General features: G+C 41.9%; 2 protein-coding genes across 7 annotated transcripts in view; both read left to right on the forward strand.

The window, feature by feature from the left end:
- The first annotated feature begins 510 nt into the window (after nucleotides 1-510).
- On the forward strand, nucleotides 511-15,552 carry stard10 (StAR related lipid transfer domain containing 10). Its single transcript, XM_030108875.1, has 6 exons — nucleotides 511-1,331; nucleotides 8,713-8,860; nucleotides 9,005-9,108; nucleotides 12,099-12,216; nucleotides 13,463-13,515; nucleotides 14,452-15,552. Exons 1-6 carry the CDS (start codon nucleotides 1,173-1,175, stop codon nucleotides 14,656-14,658), a joined length of 789 nt encoding a protein of 262 aa, XP_029964735.1. The 5' UTR covers nucleotides 511-1,172; the 3' UTR covers nucleotides 14,659-15,552.
- Nucleotides 15,553-17,381: 1,829 nt separating this feature from the next.
- arap1 (ArfGAP with RhoGAP domain, ankyrin repeat and PH domain 1) overlaps nucleotides 17,382-19,007 on the forward strand; it is a 48,961-nt gene continuing 47,335 nt past the window's right edge. For all 6 annotated transcript variants that reach the window (XR_003932822.1, XM_030108828.1, XM_030108830.1 and 3 more), the window contains exon 1: nucleotides 17,382-17,580. The gene's annotated coding sequence lies outside the window, so the exon portion shown is untranslated. The remainder of the gene's footprint in view (nucleotides 17,581-19,007) is intronic.

The raw sequence follows: 19,007 nt of genomic DNA on the forward strand, positions 1-19,007 counted from the left end.
TCTTGGCGCCACGTTAAATAAAATTGCATGGCTCAAAAATATAGCCTGCTAAGATGATCAAAATGTGCATGGAGGCCATACAAGTTTCATGTTTTGCGTAATCTAACCCCTTTATCTTCGTGCAGCCAGTCCGCGTTTCAATTAGCTTAAAAAAAACAAAAAACAAAACCGAAAACAAAACCAAGGTTATTGAGAAATTTTCACGAGAGCGAATAAAGAGCTCAATGATGGGTAGGGGTGAATATTGATAAGAGTTAATTATAGCATTATTATTCTTTAAATACAAACGCTGAGTTTATCGCATCTTTTCCATAAAACGTGAATATTGAACTAATGCATGGTCAATAAAGCAGAAGCTAAGCTTTACGAGTTGTCCATGAAGGCAACACAGGGAGGCGCTTCTCCCCGTGCTGTCGCTGCGTCTCCGGCCGGTGCTGCAGATCCCTCCTCCTCCTCCTCCTCCTCCTCCTCATCCTCCTCTCTCTCCCATCTCCTTTTCTCACCGTATCCTCTCTCCACCACCTGCCACAGCAGCGACGCAGCCATGGAGAGCTTCTGCAAATTATTATAAGACCACAGAACATCCCGGCAGAGAGAGACAGAGAGAGAGAGAGAGAGAGAGAGAGAGAGAGAGAGAGAGAGAGAGAGAGAGAGAGAGAGAGAGAGAGAGAGAGGAGGGAGGCAGAAAAGGTGGAGGCTGAGTGGAAGAGGTGGACAGAGTGACAGACGGAAGCATATGGTTTGCTGAAACGGACAGAAACTTATCCAGACACCGCGATCAGCGGACAGGCGCGTGTGATTCGTGGATCTATTCATAATTTTATTGTTATTTTCATTCCCCCTGTTAGTTTTCCTCAGTATTTCCATGCGCTCTCACCTGTGCCGGGCTGCTCGCGCGCATCTGTTCCATTAGTTTGTGCAGGGTGGATTGCGGTTATTCCACCTCCCCGATCGCGCGCACACACGCGCGCAGACCCATCACAAGACCGCGGCGCAGCCTTGCAGAAGCGTCTTGCAACGGGGAAATTCAATTAGACAAGTTGTTCCTGGAGAAGGGCTTGGAAACACCGGCTGAGTCTCGGCTTGTCAAACCCGCCTCGTCTCTTCTCGGAGCCTCCTCGGTCCCCCCCTCTCTCTCCTCTTTTCTCCTCTCCTCGTCGCGGTAACCAGCCATGTCTGGGCAGACTGTGACCATCCCGGACGACCGGGCTTTCGCCAGCTTCAAGGCCGAGTGTCTGTGCGAAGAAGGCTGGACCCAGACCTACAACAAGGGGGGCATCACCGTGTGGACCCAAGTTCTGGAGGAGGGCAAGTCCATCCACAAAATCAAGGTGAGACTGCAAAACCATCACAGGTAGTGGAATAAAACTTTTAACAAATCAATTAAGCGTGCACTCCATTCTGTTAGATGCTTACTACAGTGTATTTCCAATGTGCAGGGATATAAAGAAAGTTATTCTGGAGTTTCTTTTTGTGGAAACAGCTCCAGCACATAGGAGAAAGGTGAAATGAACGCCTGCTGTACTGTGTAATCCATTTGGCAGGGAAGCTTTCTCTCTGAATTCCCTCATGATTTAAACTGCTGACATGCTGTGTATACACACACTGGCTTCTTGCTGCATGGTTACAGCATAATTGCAGAGGCTTCTCCTACCCTCTGGAAGTAGTTTTCAAATTGCAGAGTGTTGTGGATATTACGCCTGTGTGGGTGCTTAAGCAAATTACTTTCTTTAAAAATAAAAATATTCTGTGAGTTGCCAACTATGCACCTGAGAGGCCATGAGCAAGTGGTGAGTTCATGCCACTGGGAACTCTTAAAGTTAAACGTCAGGTAAGTTTAGTTTCACAGAAGAACAAGAAATGGACTAAAACTTAGCCCCATGAAAATCTTCAGATAAAAGAGAAGCAGTGTCATCGTCACCAGTCTTAGTGTGGATGGAGTAACGCTTCTGTACAGATGGAAAGATGTTGGTTTAAGATCACCGGTTAGCTGTGTACTGAGGTTAATGACGTTTGTTGAAGTTTATGACAGGAAATGATCTTTGTCTTGTAGGATTAAAAATGCCATTGTCATTCCCACTGGCCAAGCGATGAGTTTCCCACTTATACTGTAATGATTTAGAACTTTCCCACTTTCCAGTCTAATTTTTTCTGAATACATCTATAGAAACTTTGAATGAACTCATTGTATTATACACTTGAACATTGGTTGAAGCATGAATTGGTGTCTGATAGGGAATCCCTACATGTTAAAGAGTGAGAGTGAGAGCTGGAAAGGCTCTCAGGAGACAAGTTTCACTCTCTGGAGATTTGTCTGGAGTCTCCAAAGCTATTATCACCTGGGTGCAGGTCTGCGTCGTGCACTTTTGAAGTGATAATATGACAGATTTATCATCTCTGTGGAGTTAACTTTGTTTTCAGTTTGTCATTCATTCAGCACAAGGGGAAGTGAGCAGTTTCTGGACACATTTTTTTGGGTGAGACTGAAAGCAATATGCAAGCTCACGATGACACAATAAGAAAAGTCTCTCTGTTGTGAACTGAAGTATTGCATTCAGTGACTGAAGCTTTCAAATTGTGAGTACTTGCAGCTTTATGCTGTCATTGCTTTATAGAAAATTGCATTACAACCTGTGGGATGGCTACGCTATTATATGAGTTTTGCACATTTGTGATGGGAACTTTTTTCAGCCTTATAAACCTTCTGTTAGAAACACGAGCGTTGGAGGGTGAACCTCCGTCACAGAGCTGAAACTCCACTGTGCTCCCCCAACTCCCTTGAATGCGGGACTTCCTGATGTTTTACGATTATTAGATGTTATTGGACGTTTTCTCCTGCTAATTAGTGACATTCCGTTTGTCTCACTTGGTGACTTTTTATGTAGTTTCAATTGTTTTGTTTTTGCTTTCAGCGTGGTTTCTTTTTAAAAGTTAAAAGAATGAATCCTGCTCAAGAGTCAAAAACAGGACTTGCAGCATTTGATAGTATCTAGTGGTAGTAATAGTTCCTGATTCACTGTTCAGGTAAGAGAATGTGGACGTTATGTCAAAGTGTTCAATGTGCAAATCTAGTCGAGCGGCCTCTGTTACAGTTGGTCTCAAGAGGGAATGCTGCCTGGGGAGTCGATGATGTGAAGGCATTATCAGAGCAGTGATGCCACTCTGAGCTGGGGAAAAATCTGCTGCGTATTCCAGCTAACAGATTGTATCTGACTGCAGTCATTAGTAATGCTTTGTAAATGTTCTGGGACTCAGATGGAAAGAAAAATACTCTTTCACTGGGTCCTCATATTACACACCTGATAATGCTTATTTCTGAATGGGAATACATGGCTAAGGAAATGATTTGGCATCGCACACATTTAAACATGACGTGAACTCGAAGGAAACATTAGGAAAGGCAGTTTCACTTCAGGTGCAGTGCTGTGTACTCTACTATCTCCTATTACAGTCCAGGATGTTGGCTCAGAGCATCACGGACTGTTACCTCTGACCTTACTTGGCGTGACAATTTGAGTCGTGTCGTCAGTTTGACTTTAATACAGAGTTGGCTTAACTGTGTGCAGTTATTTGGCGGCCGCTTTCAAGTTTCAGCTCGTTACTTTGTTAAGAGAAGCAGTTTGTGCGTGTGTGTTTGTTTTCAGCACAGTGCATCAGCCAATCAAGGAGGTGTTCATTTGCATGTGTGACTTCTCAGGGTAAATCCTGTGTGTGCAGAAGGAGAGGCGGAATAATACGGGCATCAGCAGGGAATTATGGGCTGCGTTTGCTTGTGTACGGAGGGCAGGATTTTGCACTGTGTGTGTGTGTGCGTGTGTGTGTGTGTGTGTGTGTGTGTGTGTGTGTGTGTGTGTGTGTGTGTGTGTGTGTGTGTGTGTGTGTGCGTGCGCGTGTGTGCAGAAGGCAGGGAGTTGCATATAAATACTTCTTCATACAGGACAGGTGTGCAGCTTCAGGATCTTCATGACAGCTGCAGACTTTGAGCTTTAGAAAAGTACATATGCAAAAACACAATAGAATTTGGGTGGAGCAACTATTCATAAATTACACTTAATCTTTAAGTAACTATGACAGCAACTGGAATTTCACATTGTATTGTGCCGTTTATCTGTTCTCACAATGACTCTTTCAAGCTTGGTAAGAATATACGTAAACTGTTTACATTAACAGCAGTTAATATTCTCGTACTTGACGGGTTTTAGGTGTTTGTGCAGTCAGAGGTGGGTAACAGGCGATGCCACGGATACAGCCCGTCTATTTATAGATGGAATAAAATCTTGCATCTTTGTTGATGCATGTCGAATGATTAATGAGTGTTCAGACTTTTCTTTTTTTTTTTTGAGACCTCGCCTCTCGGCTGGTTGAGGTTCCTCTCTGCTGCAGCATTCGAAGTGTCCTGATGAGCGTTGATGCTCGTGAAAAATGAACCATCAGGCTGGTAATCATCATTATCATTAGCTGTCTGATTATCATCAGCCCCGAATGTTGTCGTAATCATCCATCTATCGATGTTTAATGACAGCTGTAATCACTAAATCTGGCCATCGTCATCGTCACCATCATCGTCCCCATCCACTCCTTCGCTCCTTCTACATCATCGTCTTCGTCTTTTAGTGCTTTTAACTTTGCACTGTGTGTTATTCTGGAAGTGAGTTTATTTACTGAAAAGGTTGATTTTCATGTTCCAAAAGCGCACGCACACACACACACACACACACACACACACACACACACACACACACACACACACACACACACACACACACACACACACACACAAAGCTGGGCTTGCCTTCGCTCATGCTGACACAGGAGGAAGCTCAAGTCTGAATCATACACCTTTTGATTTTTTTTCCCTTCATAATTGTCTCCTGCAATCAAGTATCAGCACCCAGAGGAGCAAATGACGGAAAATGATGGAAGATGATGCTTTGGAAGAAGGGAGGAAGGGAAAAAGAAAGAAATAAGAGTGGAAGTGTGAGAACAAGAGTGGGTGAGATAAGGTGTTGCAAAGACAACGAAAAGTGTGTGTGGGGGTTTTGATGTGAAAAGGTCATAGGTCACCAGGTGTTCTGTGTTGCCAGAGGGCCTCATGTGGACAGGTGTCGGAGAAAAGACTCAAAAAACCAAATATCCCCTTTTGAAGTGCTCCTGTTTGCCGCTTTGTCTCCCCCTGTGCCTGTTTTGTATTTCTGAACTCTGTTTCACCCGCCTCTCTCTCTCCACATCTCCAAGCTTCATCTGTTGCGCTTACTGAATTAGTGAGTAATATAATTACGCACACATGTACTTACCTCGCTGTATGTCTTCATTCAGCGATGGATGTCTTTTCCTCCACGCAGTTCTCCGCTTTTGCCTTTTCATTTGGTTTTCTTCTTCCGCCTATTTCTGTTTTCGTTTGCAATTATTCTTTCTGGTCTTCTGTTTCCTTTGCCATTTGGTCCGTACACAGACATCCAATATGACGTCTGCCTTTTCTAGGATCTACATTTTCTTCAACAAATGCCATGAATGCTTTGATGTACGATTAATATTTTGATATTAACTTTATATGTTTTTGGAGACAAATACTGTGACTTGCATGATTTCTGTTGGTTTCCTGCCACAGTCAGTAACTCCCTGGCATTACTGATATTTCGTAATGCCAGGAGGTGTGACTGTAGGCCTTTGTGTATTTTACAGACCTTATCTGTGCCGTGGTGTTGCAAGCAGTCCAGAACGTTTTTGCACTTTTTTATTTATTTTTTTTGTGGCTGCTGTCACTCAACACAGAACGATTCGACATGTCTACAGCTTTGCCCAACAATTTAGTATCAAAATTCCGTCGTGGTTTCCCTCCCAAGTCTTTTTGGGCTGTGGCTTTTTCACGCTTTCTGCCCATTTCGTCTACTCTGAAATCCCCATTTCGTCTACACCAAAACTCCCATTTCTTCTACTCCTATTTTGTCTACTCCCAGTTTGTCTACTACCTTTTTGGCAAACATTCCCATTTCGTCTACTTTTTGTCTACTTCAACATTAGACCACCAAAATAACATCATTTCTGAAAGTTATTTAAGAAACAGGATATTTATTATCAAAACTGCTACAACAGCTATTTATTTCAAATATTATTAATGTGTTCATGATATAGAAATGACCTTAAAATAGGCCTTCTGTAACAGCTTTTTATTTTGTCTACTTTTGTCTACTGCATTTTTGTACCACTAAAATGCCAATAATTCTTAAAGTTAGTATATTCATGATAACAAAATGATTTAAGTCAGATACAAAGGGGGAAGGTGTGACATCAATGGCCTTTAAGGGTGTCAAGTGTGAAAGCTTTGACTCAGCTCACTCAGAGGTGTTAAAGTAATGCTTGTAAATTTTCCATCATGCATTTGTAATTGTCAGTGTAAACTGTGATCAAGTGAATTGATCAATTTGTCAACGTGAACTGTGATAAATAAAGTGAAATGTAAAACAAAAATGGTGTTTTGTGTTGAAGTTTATTATTTAAAAGGTTAAGAATAGGTCAAAATATAGTATTACAGCAAAACCTGTGGAAAAGTAGCGAAACATGTGGATGAAAGTAGGCGAAATGGGAAGTTACCTTTTGCAAATGTCCAGTGGATTCAGAAGAGGCAATTGAAAGCGTTAGATCAAATGTTGAAAGTTGATGATAAAATTTGGCCTCAGGAGGACTATTAACTTCACTTAACTTTGGCCTTGAAAAAGTTTTTGGAAATCTATTTTCTGTGTTTTATTCTTCTCAGTGGACTCCATAAAAATGCTCTTTACGATCAGTCAGTGTGAGTTAAATGGCTTTGATGTTCTCCTGGCTTCTCATATTTTAGTTGAAATTGTAAATCTCCTGAGCAGTGGTGTCTGACAGATCAGCTTAACGTACACACTCTTTTGTGTTTCGTGCTAAATCAGTAGATATTCATCACAGCACATCTAAAAGAATAAATATGCTAAAAACCCGCTCGACGTGAACAGCCTGTTAACTTTGGCCGTCACTGTGCTGCCATTGCTAAGCACTGTTGTACCTAATTATAGCCACATTTTGCTGTTGACATGGTTATTCTTCCTCTTCCATTGCTGGCTGGTGATTGAGAGTGAAAGATTTTTTCTGGTTCACTTCTAAAGGAGCACTTCAGATAATTAGATTTTAATGGACACAATACACTTTGTACTATTATACTTAAGGTGACTTTGTCATTTTTCTTGAGTTATTGAGAGCGAGGATGAGACCCACTTTCCTGAAGAAGCTGCAGATGGATCTTTTAACCTTCTGATTGATTTCTGATTGGCTTCAATAAACCCAGAGCACACAGTATTGACGGTTTTTCTCTTGGCCTGCTCTTAGTTTTTCTTTGCCTTTATCATGCTCCACCTTTGTGTTGCTCGTCCTTTACATCCATTTTTAGCAGTCGTGCCCTTTGTCCTGACACCCCTCGCTGACTCCTTGTTATTATTTAGTACAACCCCCCCGACAATTGTAACTGTAGCAACACCTTCACTCCAGGGCTGCATACCTCTCTTTATCAGGGCTGAAGTGTCTTCAGCTTCACACACAGAGTCCCTATGGTTTCATTAAAAAGGTCCACTCTTGATCTGGAAGCCATAAACAAACATCCAGTCTCAGGCTATAAATAATCGCCCCTTTAATGAAATTGATACCTTGACTTTTGATGTTTGTTCGTGGCAGCTTTAATGGGCTGATGTCCTCTTGTACCCAGGTTTTCTTTTAAAATGTAAACGCATGACTATGATTGGTATTGATAAGAATGGGGTTAGGGTTTGCCTGTCTTTCTGTGTTTTGGTTTTCCTCTACAGTCCAAAAGCCGTGTTTATGGGTTAATTAGTGATTCCTGTGACTGTAAATTAGATAAAAGGCTATACAGGATGGATAATGTAACTTTTGCTTTAAATACTTGACATACTATATCCGTCGGTTCAGACATCAGGTGATCTGCCACCTTGTGTGTCTTCTGAACAAAACTGAAAATTCCCACCCTCTGTTCACACTGCTCCATTGCTGCACAGCCGTTGACATATGCGTCAGTCGGTCTGTCTGTCTGTCTGTCTTGCATTGTTTCCTCTTGAAAAGAGTCAGGTTCAGTAATGTGTCATCTGATCATTAGGCTGTCTTTCCTAATGGTTGGTCTCTCTTTCTCTCTCTCTCAGACACACACACACACACACACACACACACACACACGTACAGCAGCCCATCACACCTCTGTGACGCTGACGCTCAGCAGCCATCTGATGTCGGATCATTTGCAGATCAGTTGTTACATCTGTCTCTCTCTCTCTCTCTCTCTCTCTCTCTCTCTCTCTCTCGCTCTCTCTCTCTCTCTCTCTCTCCCTCTCTCTCTCTCTCTCTCTCTCTCTCTGTCTCTGTTAAACTATGTGCAGGACTCCTCAACAGTCTTCCTCCCTGTCTTGCTGTCTTCCTTTCATTTGAATATCAAGGTGTGAATGTCGGAACTGAATAATCTAATGTTTCAGTTGAAGTTCATTTGAATTATTTTGTATCGAACGCTGCACTCTCCCTGCAGGAATTGGTCTTTTCTAATACAACATCATTAAAACCAACTCGAATTTCCTGATTTATAGATTGCCTTAAATTTAATTCTGTCAATTTTAAATCAAACTGGATAAAAGCCGCAAAACTCTTTGGACTTAAAAATGATCTTTATTTATTTATTTATTTTTCTCCCAGTGCCGGATGATTTGTAAGGACGTGTCAGCTGCGACTATGTACGACGTCCTCCACGACATCGAGTACAGGCGGAAATGGGACTCGAACGTCATCGAGACCTTTGACATCGGGAAGCTCACAGTCAATGCAGACGTTGGTTACTACTCATGTAAGTTGCCTGCTTCAGTGTGATCACGTGCAGTTTTGCATTCTGTTTGTAACTCTTGGCGCTAAACTGCAAATGGGACATGAAATGCACATGGGAACGGCTGTAATGTTTCACTGATCCGTATTTCTTTTTTTCTGTCTGAAGGGAGTTGTCCAAAGCCTCTCCGTAACCGCGACGTGATCACACTTCGCTCCTGGCTGCCAATTGGAAATGATTACATCATCATGAACTATTCAGTCAAACACGCAGTGAGTTTACACACACACACACAGCACATGCCAGCTGTGGCCTCACTCATTCACCGCTTCGTAACCCGTCACAGGTGCACAGGAATGCAGCATTAAGTAACAAACTGCCTCGTGTATAAATTTTGCTGCTTCGCTGAGCCGAAACGATCTTTGGTCCAGTTTACTAACACGGAGAACACTGTGCTCTATAAAATTCCGTTTAAAAAAGATTCTGCTGACTTTACACAGAATCAGATCTTTCTGGTCCTTCCAGGAAGTGAAGGCCTCCTGGATGTGTTCCCGAGAAAGAGTGCTGTCAGGCCTTTGACGCTTTTACCTGGGAACATGACAGATGGTACTGTGTGTTGGCTTGACTGCAGTCAAGAGTGAAATAGTCACTTTGAGTCAGTTGAACATGTTGTCACTAGACAAGCCTGCAATGCTTAATTAAGTGAAGTTGTCCGTCTCAAGTGCCTGAACATGTGACAGCTGTGCAGCACGGCAGGCAGTGGTTCGCGCTCTTCCTCACAATGACAGGTCTGTTCAGTTTTGAACTTGAGGACCCTCCGCTGTGCAGATTTAATTTTCTCCCTGTGTGTGCACGCGTGACGTTCTGCTTTTCTGTCAAATATCGTTTAGCCCAAGTTATCTTTCAATAATATTTCAATAATATTTGCACATTCCAGTAATCAGCTCAGCTGTTTTAGCTTTGTTCTTTCTTCTCGTCCTCTGTGAACTTCCTTTATTTTCAGCATTCTTGTTTTGATCCTGTTCCTCGGTCTCCTTTTTCTTTCCTCAAACCCATAGTTAATTTTTGCTCACTAACCTAATGTTTATAAAAGGATAAGGCCTCTCATGGGACTTGTAGCTGTTGACTTCCGCTTCACCTTCCGCATTCCTCTGTCAATTACTAGCTGTGAACAGAAAAGACTGTTTCAGTTTAAGTCCAAGGTCGCTGGTGATAATGAGTCGATGTTGAGGGTTTAAGCCTGGTCGTGCATTGGACTCACACATCCTGCCCAAGGAGTCAGTCCACTCATATCTCATTCTACAATCATTAGTGATTCAGATGCCTCTCAGTCGTGCCTTTACACAGCTTTCCAACAATCAGCCTTTGCCATCCTTTTATCTTAAAAAAACCCATCTGATAAAATCTGTTTCCTCCTTCCTCAAGAGGTTTATATATTTTTATCAGAGCTGATGATGCTTAATTTCCTCCCATGAATGTTTAAGTTGATCAAATGCTTTTTTGCACCCCAGTGCGAACGTATTGCCCCAAGAATAGAAGTGCCAGCTCATTGTTCTGGTGATTGTGTTGGTTCAGGCTGAGATGTTCCAACATCCTAGATGGTTCATTTGTGTGCAGATGTCATTTGGAGCAGATTGAGCTCAAAGAAGACTCACGATTTTATTGGTCCTTAGACATTTATAAAGTAGCTCTTATCCCCAAGAAGCAACCAAATGTCCTTTGAGATGTTCTGCACTTTGTTTCTTTGCTAATTGAAATGTTATTAGAAGAGGAAAATGTTTGAAATACTTCATCACAGCTGAAATGACCATAAAATGCTATTCATTAAAACATATTGTTTCCCAGACACACAAGAAGTGAAGTGTTACAATTCCACTTGATTTTATGAAAGCCACATCTTTAGAACTGAATCTAATGTGAACATAATCAAGACTAACTCAGTTTGCAAAATAAACCTTTAGCAAACAATTACAACTGTGACAGTCGCAGGACTATTTTAGGACACACCTGCCTGATTTCCACTTTCAGTGGACAAGCTTCTAACTCGTATGCCTCCGGTCATGGTTTTGAATACTTACGAATCCCATCAGCTGTTAAAAACAAAATATTTCACATGAAATTCTTCAACAAGTTCAACATTAATTACATTTGCGAGATCGTACATACATCTGAAAGTTCATAGCGCAGAGTGTGTGCACATTTTCAAATACATTTACTCGATGTGTTTTGCCTGGTTTGCTGTTGAAGTAGTTCTGACTGCAGAGACTTACAGATATTCCAATTCCCTCGTCAATTAGAATAATTCAGCAGAGGAAGAGATGTTTACATTCTCCAGGCAATCCCAGTCTTTATGTTTGTTTTATCTAACCAACAGAGAAAATCTGAGAAATCAGTCTGGTCTTTCAGCTACTCAGAGTTCATATCAGAGATAAAAAAAAATCAAGTGGTTTTATGGGTGTTTAGAAACGGTACAAATGTGTAACTAATGCTTTAAATCTAATTTCGTCCCCTCTTAACAAAAGCCTCTTGTCAGCTCGTATTGATTTCATGCTGCATCTGATTTCCCATGAACCTGCAAATGATTTACGAATGCTGCCACTGAACTGTCAGCCGCAGTTTTTTTTTTTTTTTTTTTTTTTTTTTTTAACAACGTAACCTATTAGTGAGGAAGTGCAGCTACCAATAGCTGTGAGTCACACAGTAGGGGAAGATGAAGCAGTTATCTGAAGTTTTTCTCTGCACTTCTGGAAGGCTCTGCAGTATCCCTGTCCCAATTAGTACTACCAGGCCAGCACTGAACTCCATTAAGTATAATTACACCCCGAGACATACAGTCACGAACGCTAACACATGCCGCTGCCGTGTGAGCCACAGTGTGCTGCGGATTGGGATTTACATCAGATATATGACAGTCAAGCAGAAAATCTCTTTGACTGGCAGCTTGAAAAACAGAAAAACACCCACATGTGTCGACGCTGCAAACCTCTCATGGACGATTTTGATTGCCTGTCACAAAGCGCTAGTTTTTGCACACGAGGCTTATATTGGAAAATCATCCCTGGGACTCCTGCTCATGAGTGCAATGGTTTGCATTATTAATGTAGGTTACCGTCTTCAGAGTACGAAATACATTTATGATCAGCACATTTATTAACTTTTCATACATTCTGAACTGGAGCACAATAAACAGAGTGACAGGACGAGGAAATTCATGAATGTGTGTCAGTACATTTGATCGTGTGATTTTTATGTCTCTTCACAGAAATATCCTCCCAAAAAGGACTTTGTTCGTGCTGTTTCCATTCAAACTGGCTACATGGTCCAGACCCAGGGACCGAACAGCTGCATCCTCACGTACATGGCCCAAGTTGATCCAAGAGGTAAATAATGCATTCACACAAATAATGCAGATAGGATTAAACACATATTATAAATAATTAGGCATGACATTGGAATATAATGAAATTTAATAGTTAAAGACATTAAAAATTAGATAGATTAATATTGCACATCCCCAAAAAGTATCACAAAATTGAAACTGAGTTGTGATTTTAGAAGATGTCTGTTGGGGCCAGACGAACCCAGAAGCAGAGTCACACGACGATGCAGATTTTTAACAGGCTTTATTGCTTGAATCTGGAGCAGAGGTTTTACAAGAGGGCAGTTCAAATGGTAGTTGATGTTAGAGCAGCGTTCAGAAAACCAAAAGTGGTGCACGAGAAACTGAAAGGAAAGACAAGGATCTCAACGACATGAGGTACGATGACTATCTGGCAACGGAGACATTAAGAGAGCGGGGTTTAAATACACTGCGATGGGGAGTGGGGCACGTGGAACACGTTGACCGAGCAAGCAGACGAGACAGCGGAGTCAAAATAAAACAGGAAGTGACACTGAGTTAGTGACAGAAGGAGGCCCGATAATGTCAAATGGCGCAGCGTATCTGATTTCCTCACACACACAGACTTCCACAATCTGGGTGCTGAAACTCAATCCTCCTCAGTCACCGCATGTGACCTCGGGGTAGCAGCAGCGCTCCCTTCGCTGATCTGATGGATCAGTCCGTCACAGTTACTGACACACAAGGAACAAAAGACATGCAAAAAATAGAGAGTAGAAGCACAAAGGGGCGGACGGAGCACACATCACACACATCACACACACAGGCTGAAATCCTCCAATGCACTCACCCATGTGCTTAACCATGCTCTAAGTTCTATGAATTATTCATTTTCCTGCCTTTATGTCAAACTGAGTAACCATAGTAACTATATGAAGGACAGTGTTTTTCACTGGCTCACCTCTTCCTTTTACGTTAACCTGATCCAGTCCCTTCATTTTTATTTTCATTGATCATTTTCTATTAATTTGCTCATTAATTCTTGTCCTAACTGTTGCAAGCAAGTGCTGATTGTGTAAATGAATTTCATTTTCTGTCGGTAATGTGCAGCCTGTGTTGGCAAGTAAGGCATCCGGCTGCAGCCAGTTTCAAGTTACCAAGCTGTGCTTTGATGTCTCTGATATGAAGTTTATTAAAGCAAATTTCAAAGTTTTGCTTCTATGTTCTGCCAGTGCAACGCTTTCTGTTTTCCCTTTAATGCTCTTTGCCTCTGTCTCTCTTCACAGGCTCGCTACCCAAGTGGGTTGTCAACAAGGCTTCTCAGTTCCTTGCTCCTCGTGTAAGTCATGTGCAGATTAGGACAAAACCTGCAAGTGTGTTGTGTACTTGTGTAGGTTATAATCCACAGACGATTTGCATTGGAGTTGTTCACAGCACACTGCGCGTTATCCAGAGGAATATGCAAACCTTTTGATGCATTTAAAATTTACAGTCAGATACGCCGCGTTCACTGTGTTTGTCTGTTTTATTGCTGTGTGCACGCTGACTGAAACAGGGCAAAGATTCTCTAGAGAGTGCCCTTGGATGGAGAAGTCTCTTGATAGACGTGTTTGAAAATAGCGGATCAAGTCAAATCCGCAGGTGCCACAAAAAATAACCACATAATTTCAAACAGAAGAGACAGAGGATTCTTTCAAGGCTCCAAGATTTTTTGGAATCGTTCATTTTGTAAGATAAAAATAGTACTCCCATTTAGCAGCACCACTCATTATATGAAAGGACTTTATGAATAATGCACCGTGGCAAGTAGTTAGCCTTCCACCTTTGGTACTTTATAAGATGTGTGGATTGTGAAAAGGCTTCAGAGGATTTGGCTCTGACATCGGTACAGGTCTTATTTCTCTGCTTTTGTGCTGTTACATAATATCACCTCCCAAGATCTTCCCCCTGGCGTCGCTATCCGTTGATCTGCTGAAAAAAATCCATCCCATGCGACTTTCTTCAGTCGCCCTTATCCCGTCACGCACCCATCTTGATCTCTGCTCAGTACAAATACAGTTTCTGCACCCGCTAATTGTATTTTCTTCCCTGTTCTATTGAATTCAGAACAGCCAGCCTTGAGTGTCGACCAAGATTTATTGGCAAAAATTTAAATGCAAAAGAATGTAGCAATCACTGCCATATTTATTTTCTGTTCCCCAAATTTGTCAAGGAAAAAAAAAAGCTCATCGATAAAAACGCTGCTGACATGTTCTTGTTGTTGTGTGTTTACTAGGCAATGAAGAAGATTAACAAAGCCTGCTCGAAGTATTCAGAGTGGAAGCAAAGACATAACCCTCACTTGAAGCCCTGGTTGAACCCTGAACAGACTACATTAACCACCATCCCGCTCTCCGAGCTCAGCGTCCAGCGCGCAGAGAGCCTGGAGAAGATTGATGAGAGCTCCGTGGCTGAGACCCATGAGAGAGAAGACAGCGACTAACACACACACACACACAAACACACACACACACGCACGCACGCACGAACACACACGTTCATCCAAACAGTAATGCAGGGATACATGAATGCCTGATGCACATGCATAATCACACTATGTACATGTACACTTTACTTTATTCATTAGTATGTGTGTTTATGTACATGCACAGTCATATTTACCGCCATATTGTAAAATGGCCACACAGGCACATGTATGTAGGCCGTCATGCGCCAAGACAAACTCATACTTTACCAACCTGAATGGAAACATGCATACATCATGTATGATCCATACATGCAGCATGGATACAGTCACTGATCCTCAGTCACCCACTTACATGGGGCTCTAGACTGTACAATACCTTAATTCTTGGCTGTTTATAAATGTAAGTTGCTTAATTGGGACCAATGCAGACTATCAACAGACTAACAAAATGTTTTATTCAGTACTAGTCAATGTTTACATGTTGACATATTAACCTTATAGTGCACACACTGCTGTTATTTGACCAAAGGATTTTTGAATACGATTATATTGTCCTTTAATGTGTTGGTGCAACAATCTCTTATGGTGTACAAACTATTTATTTACATTACTCGAATGCATTCAGACACTGTATATGTACCAAGTATATATTTTTCTCCTCATGTTGCCTTGCTGTCCCACATTATGTGTCCCGATCACATTTTGTAAGCACATGGTGAATAACCTGGTGTGCAGAAGGCAGCTGGAACCTCCAACCCAACATGCATCCCTCTGTCTTAAACTCACATGCACACAGACAAACATGCACACACACACACACACACACACACACACACACATACACAGATTTACTCTAACATGTACTGTCTGCTCCTCTATTTGAGAGATGTATGAATGTATGTAGAGTTTACAAATTAAATACAGATTCCTACAAAGATTTTAAAATGTTGTTTTTATTTCAATTATCTTGATTTCTGGTGGAATGTGTTATGAATGTGTCTGACTTTGCTCTGGCTATGCTAGAGGTTTGGGTGGTTGTGTGAGGTGTGGGGAAAAAAAAAGGTGACCTGATTAACTGTTTGATCTGCTCTTGTTTACACACACGCACGCACACACACATATTGATTTTGAGGCTGCACTGCCATGATTAGAACAGGGAGACGCCGCATGACATGCAGCCTTCTACTGATGAACTGTTTTGCTCCACTGGAATGTGCTGATGTGTGTTAATTTGACTGTGTACACTTACACGCTCGCAGGTGTGTGCCATATGTGTGCGCAGTGGCCTAGATCCGATTTAGGAATCCCCCCCCCATCTGTTGGCATGGCAACTCTGGGATCGACTCAGCAGAGAATGAGGAAACACGGAGTGACGAAAGCTAGTGTGTCACAGAGGGGGTGACTTACTGCAGGGTGTCCTCCCTTCTTCCTTGTGGTGGATGAGACAAAGAGCGTGAGCGGCTTACTGTAAATGCTCCGTGTGTGAGGCTCTGATCCCTGCAGTGAGCCACTTCAGTGACATGAACCTTAAAAGAAAATGCAGCATAGTATTAATGTCAAGCTGAAGAGGGGATTAAACACTTCACATAAGCTGTTGTAATTGTTTTAAAACTCATGGAGAGTGCGTGTCTAAGAGAGCTTCATTGAGAGAAATGCAGCGCTGCACTACATATATAGAAAATAAGACTATGTTTCTGCATGCCTCCCTCCTCGTCTGTTCACCTTTCATAACATCCTCCTCTGCATATGCACCACCTAATAAAGTATGAATGATGAAGGGAAGTGCATGTGAGTGCTACATGAGTATATGAGGTGTGCACTGCTCTCCTGTACATCCCCTCTGTCTTTTTTTTTGTTTCCTACAGCTGCATTGACTGTTTTTCCCCCTGCCTTTGTACTACCATCCATCCATCCGCAGTCATAATGAGGCCTCTTTCGCCCAGCCATCATCATTATGTGTGTGTGTGTGTGTGTGTGTGTGTGTGTGTGTGTGTGTGTGTGTGTGTGTGTGTGTGTGTGCGGTGTGTGTGTGTTAGAGGAAAAAGCTGTGTGTGCCACTTTGAACTGTGTTCCAGTGGCATCCCCTGTATTGTCTCCCATCTGCCTACGCAGCGGGAGGAGACATATAAGCAGCGTGATGGCCGGCCAGCAACCCCTGTGTGTGTGTGTGCGTGTGTGTGTGTGTGTGTGTGTGTGTGTGTGTTTCTGCATATGTGTCACACTGCCACCCCCACAGTAACCCGGCCCACTGGGGCTGATCGCTTGGCGATGACTCATCACCACCCCACCTCCTCTTCATCTCCTCTCTCCCACCCACTCTCTCTCTCTCTCTCTCTCTCTCTCTCTCTCTCTCTCTCTCTCTTATATTCACCCCTCACTCTGCTCCTCAGTTGCTCCTCAGTTTCTCCTTTTTCTTCTCTTCTTCTCCTTTTACTTGCCAATCATTTGCATCCCGTTTTGCACTTTTTTCCTGCTCTTCCCATCCAACTTTCTGTCACATCTCTGCTGTGCCCTCATGCTTTGATCACAGGAGTTTGCCTTGAACTGAACCATTTCATCTCCATCCCGGATCATTTATTGCTTAAATGTTTAGTTTTGTTTTAGTGTCCCATGACTTTAAGCTTGTCACTTTGCCACTCCCCGTCTAGTGGAAGAAAAGAGTTGAAAAAGCAGGTGGTAGAACCTGTTGGCACTCCTTCCTTCTTCCGTCTCCTTAACCTCAGACACCGAATTAATCCAGCCGGCTTTATCGTCACTTGAGGTTTCAAGTGAAATGAGGAACATATTATCATGTCAGTGACCTGTCACTGACCCGTCACAGTGTCTGCATCCATCATTCACACTGCTGGAGGCTAAATGAGGACCATTTTACTCACATGTCTCCTGGGAAAAAGGGATTTTGACTGCAACATGAGGGAAACCAACACACCAAATTGTGTAAGTGACACACAGACACACAGCCAAAACTGACATGTGGGATGTATTTGCCTCAGTGTTCTGATATTATAAGTGGGATATCAGAATGTAGTGTAAAGTTAAGGTTCTGCTTCAACCTTTTGACCTGAATTGCATGAAAACCTTTACCTTGTGAGCTCCTTGGTGTGTCTATGATGAAATCTAAAGTGTCAGCTTTAATAATTCAAGGCTGATTTAAATGCTTTCTACTCCAAATGGATTTTCCTCTTCAGAGTTTTTATGCTTTTTGATTTAATCCATGTGACTTGATAGATGTTGACATCAGTCTCCAAGCTTGATGGTGAGTGGTTGCCATCTTCTGGCTCCTCTGGGACTTTACAATCAAAACAAAAGCAGTAACCTTCACCATCCTCTACCATCAACACTCATTGTTTTTTAATATTATATATCTCAGCAAACGGCACAGGAAATCTCTGGATCAGGGATGTCTTTTCCTATATATATTCTAAAAAGAAATAAGAGTAGAAACAAATCCTTAAATATCTAGTTAAATCTACCTCCCAGTCACAAAATTTTGCGTAAGTATGTATATGGCTGTCAGTGTTTTGGACTGTTCAACAACGATAGGGCAGTGAAAAAGGGGACTGCTGGATAAAACACAATACGTGGTCTTCAGACACAGAGGATGATGCAGAATCCACGCTGGACCACTTCAAGTCAGAATCCAGAGCTGATATGGATGAATGCCCATTACAGAGGTGATCACAAAGAAAAACATTCAGACTCACGACTTAAATTTATTGCACTTTAATATCTATCAACACTGAACTCAGTGAAAGACTTTTTTCACTGTGTGGCCTCATCGTTAAAAAAAAGAGAGTCCCAGCAGCCGGCTGAATGCAAAGGAAGAAGAATTAAAGGTTCAAATACGGTATTAATATTTCAGTGGAGTACAGTGAATTTTTTGGGACTTATTGATATTGCACTTTTGTAACTTTCAGGGTAATTAAGTTATTTCAGGTAATTTGAATTTTTTTCTTTTTTTTCTTTTTGGTCATAATAGACAAAATAACTGGTCTTCCCTTGACAATAACTTTTAAATGCTGGATGGTTCAAATTCCAAATTTGTGTGCCCGTGTTTACAATGAAAATACATGCTCCACTTAATAAAAAACACTCAGAATAAACTTTTTTTTTTGCATTAAATTGGCGATTTTGTGTTGATTCAAGTTAACAAATTATGTGATTAATCATGATTAATGAAACATTTGCAATTAATTACTTACAATTTTACAATCGATTGGTACATGTACAAACAGTGTGATTCAGTGGGCAAACTGCTCCTGTCCTCATGTGAACTGTCTCAACTGGTAACTCTATTTGCTCCCCGCTGAATGAGTGAAAAAACAGTGACTAGTCTTGTTTTGGTGGAGAACTTTGAGTTGAAT

The sequence above is a fragment of the Salarias fasciatus genome, chromosome 14, assembly GCF_902148845.1.
Source record: "Salarias fasciatus chromosome 14, fSalaFa1.1, whole genome shotgun sequence".
Taxonomy (NCBI): domain Eukaryota; kingdom Metazoa; phylum Chordata; class Actinopteri; order Blenniiformes; family Blenniidae; genus Salarias; species Salarias fasciatus.